The following is a 9,620-nucleotide window of genomic DNA, read 5'->3' as shown; positions in this document are numbered from 1 at the left end:
AATGTATAATTGATAATTGGAAAGTTATAATTATATAATCAATCTTTTATATTTATATATATTATGAATCATAACACTTAAGTCTTTTATGATGGTCTTAAATCTGCATTACTCATCTTAAAGTCTAAATTCACTACTACATGAGTCAAAAACATAATAAAACATAATAGATAATAAACTAATAGAAAATACTATAAAAATCTGTAAGTCATATATGGATTTTAAATTTAGTTTCACTTAAAGATTCCTCGTTGCAAAAACATCACTTAGATACTTTTAAACATAAAAAGAAATAAGAATAGACAACTTTCATAAGAAGTATTTAATTTAATTTTATTAATTCTTTGCTAAAAAAAATAAAATAAGAAGTATTAAATATATTTATGAAAGTATTACTTAATTCATAACCAAAGTGTAATAGAAACAATTGATTTTTTTCTTTCATTCTACATTTACTAGTAAATAAGAAAATCATCAAATATAAATTAATTTTAGAGATAAAAAATAATTAATTATTATATTAATTAAATTAGATATAATTTTAGAGATTAAAATATTTTTGGGTTTCTAAATTAGTTTTTATTATTGTTAAATAATTTTTAAATTGGTATCTAATTAGCTACCAAAGTTTTAACTATCAATTATTTAAATTCTAAATTTGGTAACAAAACTCTTAGTAGCTAGTTAGATACCAATTTAGAAACTAATTTAAAAATTATTTTTCTTTTTAATTTTTAAAATAGTCTCTAATTTAGTTAATATAAGAACTAATTATTTTTTATTTTTAAAATTGATTTTATTTTCTTGTAGTGATTATTTTGGGTGTGATTTTTTAAGACTTTGTTTTACTAATTTCTCTTAGTCCGAAAGTAAATAAAGTTAATAAATTGGATTACGAATTATTTTCACAAATATTGGTTTCTCTTGGATTAAGCACGTTTAATTTTCACCTTTTTTTCAAAAAAAAAAAATCGGATAATCCTACTTTTATACTTTCTATGTATGAAGGCCTAGTGGTCCAACAATACAAACATTCCCATCCCATCTACCTAATAGGAAAAAACCTATTATTGCTTAAAAACAAAAGAGGTTTTGTTCACAGATATAGAAAATGAAAGGACCTTAAATGCTCGTATGGTTGATATTTCTCATAAATGACACCATCCAACAACTCCTACCATGTATACAAAATTAAAATCACATAATTTATTGAATTAGAATAAACATTGAATGTGATTTTAAAAATGCATCTAATTTAATCTAAACATAAGTTATATATATATATATATTAATATAATCTCACAGGACATGTTTATACATTTATGAAAAAATAAGTACTTATTTATCATGCTAAGGAAAATATTAGAAATACCTCATACTGTTTTGAACATATTTCCTTTACTTATCGAAATTTATTAAACCTTACAAAAAAAATTGTGGATCCCACATCCTATTTAATGATTCCTTTTCGTATTACCTACTAGCACATTGTTCTAATTTAATAGTCTTGTGTTTGGATCATGAGAATGCAACTCAGTTAAATATTAGGAGGGAGACACTGAGAATTGAATAATGTTAATGGTCCTATTCGACTTAAATAGAATTATCTCCAACAAAAAATATTTATAACTAAATATATTTAGTTAAAGATAATTTTAGCAATCATTTAGATAAGTCGTGTCGACGTAATTATCAACGTACATTGTTTACATATATTTTTAGATATATGCTTCAAAATATATTTTACTTTCAAATGTATTTAATTATATAATTTAACGATATACAGAGTAATAAGGCAACAGAAGTTTTGAACCCTCTAATGTGCATTACACTGCACACGCATACCTTAAGAACATCATTAACAGGAATTTCTACCCTCTGAAAAAACCTATAACCTCGTAGATATGCAAATAACGGTGCAAATTAAACATTAAAAAAGATCACTTCTTTTATTTATTTCTTGAAGAAAAAATGGAGAGAGAAGAGAAGCCATTCAACGGTTAAAATTGTTATGGTGGGACAAGCATCAATTAGGTAAGTGGTTTTGATAGTAGAAATAAAAAATTAGTAAGTGGTTTTATTTTATTATATTCTGTTTCTGACCACTGAGAAAGGATAAAACTTTATTCTGACCATTGACGAATTTAAACTAAGGGTTGACAGTTTGACACGTGATTTTCTGTTAGTTTTATAATTGTGTTGATTTTTTTTGTTTGGTACATTGATCCTGCTTAATGTGTAGGTTAATAAATGCCCAGTTGCCAACCATGAAAGGCAAAAGTAGAATTTATGAAATTCTTCTTAAGTAGCCATCAAAGTCAAACCATAAATCTAACAACAAAACTAAAGAACCAACCACATACAGTCCTTAGAAATATCGTTGAATATTAATTCTTTTATGGATAAAGTTCTTCGTCCTCTTTTTATGAGATCAAAGTTTTCTTTATAAAATTGGGTTAAAATTAATATTAATAGAGTTGCTAGAGGATATCTTGGTCTTGCTATTTGTGGAGGTATTTTCCATGGGAGTATGAGAAAATTTATTAGAGTTTTCTCCGCGTTTCTTGAAGTTCAAACTGCTTTGGTTGCTGAGTTATATGAGGTTATACATGCTATGGAGTAAGCTCAAAAGATGGAGCTTATTAATGTCTGACTAGAATATGATTCTGCTTTGGTTTGTGATGCGTTTACTAATGTTCCTTGGATGCTTCGTAATCGATGAAATACTTGTATTAATTACTGTGGGAAAATCAGGTTTAAGCTTACTCATATTTTTCGAAAAGGAAAAGAGATGCGTGTGCTGATAAGTTGGTTAATTTAAGATTTATTCATAAAGAATCTTTTCATTGGTATAATAGGCTACCATCTAGTTTGTTCGTATAATTGTTTATGAATAAGTATAGTCTACCTATCTATAGTTTTTGTTAACATATGGATCTTGGTGTAGTCCTTCCATATTTTTATTTTTATTTTTCTTTTTTTTAAATAATATGTTTTTTCATGTGATGACAAATGATTGTTGTTAAACTTTTATTTAAAAATAAAATAAGAGATTAATTAAATTTAATTTTCTGGTTGGTTTAACAAAATAAAATTTGTCCTTCAAACTGTTCCACGTGTTTCATTTTCAATTGTGTTATGGAAGTTCAAATCTTACCAAAAAAAAAAGAAATAAACTAATAAAGGAATTTTCTTTCTTGAAAATACCCTCCAAATGTTTTGAAAAGTAAAATGGCAACTAATGACCGAATAAATAAATTTCAACGATTGAATAATCAATCGTGAAGGAATCAATTCCCCATAAAAGGTATTGGTTTTCTCACGCGAAATATTACAAGTACGCTACTTCTGTTTTATTTTTTGCATTAGCATGTTTATACTGGATTGTTCATGAGTATTTTAAAACTCTATTTTATGTGTTTTAATTTGATTCCCTCAAACTGTAATTATTAGTTTTGGATTCAAAGTTACACTATTTTTACCAAACATATATATTATTACAATAGCACTAAGGGAAGAATATATGTTTGAGTAACAATACCTTTTGCTATAATTATGAATATCCTTTACCTTTAGCTATGCTCATGCTTCCTCGGCTTCTCCTTCAATGTTTTACCAAATGAAAGTCATAGCCACTATTATCTGTGAATATAATACCTCATTTCTATCAGCAGAAGAACGAGAGAATAAAAAGAGGAAGGGAAAAGGAATCTTAAATCCTTCTTTATGCAAAACTACTAATTTAATATTCTATATTCATTTTTGCTTGTTTGTTTGAAATGACAGTGTTTTGAAAAGTTCAATTATTAAGATTCAGCTATGAGTCTTCTTCACTTGTTTTTTTAGAATACAAAATAGCAAATGTTAATCAGTGTTTTAAGGACACCGAAACTAAAAAATTAGAATTAAAAATCATATGAAATCAAATTTCTATAAAGAGTATTGGAGAGAAAATAAATTGTACCAGACATAATTTTTAATTAGAGTCTGATTGAAATTTTTTTTCTTTATATAAAATTATTGATGGTATAAAATTTGGTGAATTGAGTCATACCCATTCACTTCCATTTTAATTCTCGATGCTGATTTTAATAACCATTGACGTGACGACTCAAAATACTGATAGTTTTCAGAGACAATTGAAGGCTGGACATATATATTTTTTATTATATGAGAATACAATATTTACAGAGGGTATGTTGTCTCCCTAATGAAAAAAATGAAATGTCTGGGCACTTGAAAAGAAGTGGAAAACGAAAGACAAAGTGTATTTGACTAGTTAGTCAATGTTAAGCCTCCGCAATTGGTGATGATAGATAAAGTAGTGTCTCATGTGTATGAATCTCTTTCTGTGTGTTCTCTATATTTGTATAGCACTAACCGATGCCCAAGATCCCATTGAGATGGTGAGATACATCATGCATACATCAAACATTCTTCCAAACAACCCATGCATGTGCAGCAAAGCCATGTCCCATGAGGACAAGCAAGGAACAATGATGTTACCAATGTGCACTCTTTGCTGTAATCTATGATGCTGGATATGGACATTTTCCAGAACCATCTAAGACGATTTCAAATAGATCAGCCTCAGACTCCTCGTCGAAATCCAATGTTCCATTATTATTATGGTTATTATTATTATTGTGACTTCCTTTGGTTGTGGAGCGATTGAGCCACTGAGAATCGATCCTTCCCATTGAGAATAGCTCCTTGCTGTCATCATAGCCCAAGGTAGCAGCAGGGGAATTTACAAGTGGGGCTATGAAGCATGGATTTGGTGTTCTCTGGGCATTGGCAGGTGCATATTTGAATGCACTCTGTCCAAAATTAACTAACACCATAATGTCTATATTTGCAGCCATGATTGGAAAAAGTGGTGTGCCAAACTCCTCTGTCTGGCAGTGAATTACATGCATTAGATCAGAGTCTACTGTGAAGAAAACCTTCTTCTGCCTTGGATCAAATCCACAACCAATCACTTTATCAGTTCCCACCCACTCTGCCTTCTCCGATTCGCTTACAAGTTTCATTCCTGTAACCAATATTCATACTTAGATGTCTCCCAAGATACAAAACAATAAAATTGCCATTTGTAAGTAAGAACATCTTTGATACCCTTCACAGTTTTCTTTGTTCTAATAATTCTTTTCTAAAAATCTTAAGACAATCAATTCCTCATCCAAAAGTTATTAACTTTTATTTGTTTTTAAAATAATTTTTTTTTTTCAAAACTAAAAAACAAAAACAGATCATTTTGTTCTTGCAACTCTATCGCCTGCACCCTCCATCAGTTGTGTAAACAACCTTGTTTAATTATCACATTCTGAAAACTACAAATAGTTTTTTAAGACACCCTGAGTATATATGTATTGTTTTCTGCTCTCTGTTTTAAGACCAATAGATAAAACAAAAGAACAAAACGAAAAAAGACATAGCTGTTACAAACTACAACTTTACCTAATTTGGTCAAATGGTAGCAAATAAATGAATGTGAATCAGTAATCTAATCCTCGGGAAATGATTTATGAGTTAATAATAGTTACCATCAAGATAGAGAGAACCGTTGGAGTTGAAGCCAATGCTTCCAGGATAGCTACCGGGAACTCTCAAAGGAACAGAACCCCCTGCTGTTAACCCCAACGAGAACATCAAAGATTCACCCTTCCCACCCTCTCCTTCAACATTGTTGATTTTATTACTTCCATTCCCACTGATAACATGAACCAAAGCTTCAGAATTTCCTTTACCATTGGAGTTCCCTTGAACCAAAAGCTTGGTTTTCTCGCCTTCCCCACTCTTTCCAACAGATTCACACTCGTCACCACGTGAGTACAAAATGGTAATCTCAAAATATGCTTCTTGTGGGAACGCACAATTCCCCAGAGGAGGCCCAGGCAGAGGCAAAGCCCCTCTAATGATAGAAGCAACGTCCAGAGAAGCATGATTGTTGTTGCTTTGCTGAGATTTTTTTATACCAGGATTCAACCTCACCTTCTGCATAAACTCAGCAGATCCACGTGACACTTCCCAGCTTATCTCGGCCTCTGATTCTCTCCCAAAATCACTTCCTCCCGGTGCAGCACACGCTCCCAAAAGTGACGATCTTTTCGAAGGAGACGGCGTGTAACTCTTGTACCCCGTGAAGGCAAATCGTGACCATCCATTTTCAACAGCATCAGCGGCCATGGACGGGTGATCACCCCAGTTGAAGAAGCTTTTCTTCCCCGACACCCCACCACCGCGAAAAATATAGTAATTGTAATTACCCTTGTTGCTGTTCTTGCTCCCCTGATCCAACTGAAAAGGTTGCGGATGAAGCCTGGAAACAGAAATCCCTCCCTGCACACTCTCCACCCTGGTCAAACTAGCCGGTTCAACGAAATTCGTGCCGTTTTTTTTGTGACACCAACGCCAGAGAAAGACCAAGATAAGGGTGGAGACGCATCCCACGGCGGATGCGGCCAGCGCCACGTGTATCCACTGCTTCATCTGTTTCTTCTTGCGTTGGATTTGAATAGGGTTTGTTTGGTTTGCGGGTTTGTATGCATAGATTTGGTGTGGTGAAAATAAAAATAAAAGAAAAGGTGGAGTGATTGGTAAGGGAGAAAAGAATGAGTGAAAGAGGGGAAATTGAAATTATGAAGTGGGTGGGGTGGCGTGGCGGGCGTGGACCAAGACTGGTTCAATCAAAGAAGGCATGCAGGGAAGGGAAGGGAAGGAAAGGGAAGGGGCAGAGAGAAGAGATGTAGCATTGCTACTAGAAGGGACACACACGACAAGGTAAGGGTAAGGTAGCGTTTTTGTTTGATTAAGAATTCTTTGGCAGTTCCCAATAATTTAATACTGTGGGAACCGACAAACTCTCCTCGTTAAGCAAACAACGCGTTTGACGATTTATTGTGTCTTCTGATTTCAAAGGAGAGAGAGAAGACTAGTAGGAACTGTGGTTGAGCTGCTTCTGCTTTCCATTACCATGCACTCCAGAAACTCAAATCATTATCTCACAGGCCAGTTAAAAAAACTATTCTTTTCCATTTTAATCTTATTTATTACACAATATTTGGGTCTTCTTCTTCAAAACAATTATACTTAAAACACAATAAACGTAATACAACTCTAACAATCTTCAGCTCCCACTCTATCTCTACATTGGAGATCGAATCCCATATTTTAATTAAACAACTTAAGCGTCGATTAAACTGGAATAATCCATGTGTACTCCATTTTAAACTGGAATAAAGATTTAATAAATCGTTTAATTATTCACATAATTTATTAAAATACTTTGATATTCATTCTCTATAAATAATTTTTAAGTATTCTAATATAAATATTATTAATTTGGGGGGTAAAATTGAAATTTAATATTTCATTAAAGATTTAAAAAATGTACTGATATGACTTTTAAATGATAGAAAGCTAAACAAATAAAAGTAGAAGAAGAAAAAATAATGAAAAATGGAAACAAAAAAATAAATGAATGTGAAGAAGAACTGAGTTGTTCTAAAATAAGCAGCAGGACAATAATAAATAGAGGGATAAAAGTTACTATTACCTGAAGAGGAGAGAGATATGCTGTTAATAATAATAAAACTGAGATGATTAAAGAAGAAAGGTGTAATAATGAAGAAGTAAAAAGAGTAGAAAAATAACAATGTAAGAAAATAATTATAATTATTAACAGAGATAGCGGCTTTGAACTGTAAAAAAAACGAAATTTATGAAAGAAAATGGTGATTTCCTTGTTATATATTGTCGAAGAAAAGAGAATCTGGCCTTCGGAGGAGAGAGCAAAAAGTTTGAAATGTTAATGGTTATTTTTTCTGAGTTCAGATTCGTCTGTGAAGGACATTTTGATTGGGTTATCTTGTTCTTGTGCTACCTTCTTTGATCAAATACTTCTGTTCTTTGGGTCTACTGGTCCCATACTCTTGTACTACCAAAATAATTTCGACAATAAAAGAAAAAAAAAACAGATTTTCAAAGTAAAAGTTTGTGACCCATTAGGATGCCAGAAAAGCGATGCTAATAAAAAGTGAATAAAAAAACAGAAGAACGTACATGGAAAGACAACATAACATGAAAGGAGAATGATACATGAGATTCATATATCACAAACACTATTTTTTAACCAATATAGTGTAATTTCATTTTTTTTATTAAAATAGACAGTGTTTTAAAAAAAATCATATAACAAAAAGACTTCTTCATATAAATAATTTTGTTTAAAAAACTGTCTATTCTAAATTTTTTTTATAAAATTACAGGTATTAGAATTAATAAATGACGTAATTTATAGTTTTCGTATATTTTCATTTGGAAGAATAATATATAGTTTAATCAATCTCTTCTAGAATATGATAGTTGATTTGAAAAAATCAATAATAAATATCGAATATAAGATTTATTTCTGAAATTGAATTTCTTAATGATTCCAAGAACTGAATTGAGTTCCAACATTCCATTTGAATATAGTGGGAGTTTTTTGCGAGTGAATGCACTCTGCCACTGAAGCACCAGACATCATAATCCATTGTTATATGTTTAATACTAAGTAATTAAGGTTTGAGAGAAAACAATTTCACGTGTAGAATTTGTCTCATTCCATGAATAATGGTTCTCTCTTCCAGATGGCAAACTCATTGTAAGGGACCGTCCTTAAAATATGGCCATGCATGGACACTTCTGGACCCAAATCTGAAGCAGCCAAATAAATATACCAGTATGACTTTATTAATAAAGCAAAATTACATTTTCATAACTTGATAGTGAGAGATCATTTTTTAATAATAAAATTATATAATAAAGGATTATGAGAAAAATAAACTATCAACAATATTTTTTTCAGTTAAAAAATTGTTTCTATAAAGTGATTTTTTATGTCGATAGTTCAGTGCTCTTACATTAATGTAAGCAATGGTATTTTTCACCTTTTCACGTCATTTTGGGGAATGGACAGAGAGATATGATTTGTATTATGAAGGTGGGACAGATAGGTATGGCTACTGTGGTCGGTGCAAAATGCAGAAAAAATATCTTTAAAAAATATAATTTATATTTGCTATTAAATAAAGAAAAAATAGTTAGAAATAGGTAATTAATAAAGTGAGTTTTGTATTTTTATAATTTTTCTAAATTAAATAACTAATATTTTTTTTACTTTCTTTTTCTCTTCTCCTAACAAAAAGTAGGATTAGTGAAAATTTTGGAACGTGAAAAATAGTGTGCTGCATCAATCACTAAAAAAACATTAAATAAAAATTAATTATAGAAATCTAAAATAATTAATTATTTTATTAACTAGTATTTTAAAAAATTTAAAAATTTTATTTTAAAATTAATTTATATTATTGTTAAATAATTTTTAAATTAAGTACAAACTTTTTTTACTAAATTTAGAATCTAAATAATTAATAGTTAAAACTTTGGTTATAACAATTTAAAAATTATTTAATAATTAAAAAATTAATTTAAATTTTTTTAAAGTAGTTTTTAATTTAATTAATATAAATAAATAATTATTTTTTTATTTCATGTTATTGAATGATTTTGTTGTAATAGTAGTGAGTATTTTTATATATACTTTTATGAGACTGCAAAACAGTAACAGGGGTTAT

General features: G+C 30.1%; 1 protein-coding gene across 1 annotated transcript; it reads right to left on the bottom strand.

Annotated features, from left to right (window-relative positions):
- Window positions 1–4,139: 4,139 nt before the first annotated feature.
- On the bottom strand, window positions 4,140–7,142 carry LOC137820946 (uncharacterized). The gene is made up of 2 exons (XM_068625297.2): window positions 5,547–7,142; window positions 4,140–5,035 (listed from the first exon to the last, which is right to left on the bottom strand). The coding sequence occupies exons 1-2, from the start codon at window positions 6,490–6,492 to the stop codon at window positions 4,530–4,532; spliced, it is 1,452 nt and encodes a 483-aa protein (XP_068481398.1). The 5' UTR covers window positions 6,493–7,142; the 3' UTR covers window positions 4,140–4,529.
- Window positions 7,143–9,620: the final 2,478 nt, after the last annotated feature.

Source organism: Phaseolus vulgaris, chromosome 9 (genome assembly GCF_051622355.1).
Source record: "Phaseolus vulgaris cultivar YP4 chromosome 9, ASM5162235v1, whole genome shotgun sequence".
NCBI classification, from domain to species: Eukaryota; Viridiplantae; Streptophyta; class Magnoliopsida; order Fabales; family Fabaceae; genus Phaseolus; species Phaseolus vulgaris.
Note: the sequence above shows the minus strand (reverse complement) of the source record. Positions and strands in the feature narration are given on the sequence as shown.

Excerpts from the sequence above, each read along its gene's own strand:
- LOC137820946 (XM_068625297.2), bottom strand. The coding sequence starts at position 6,492 with ATGAAGCAGTGGATACACGTGGCGCTGGCCGCATCCGCCGTGGGATGC. Across the intron at positions 5,036-5,546 it reads CGGTTCTCTCTATCTTGATG|GAATGAAACTTGTAAGCGAA; the intron begins GTAACTATTATT and ends TATTGGTTACAG.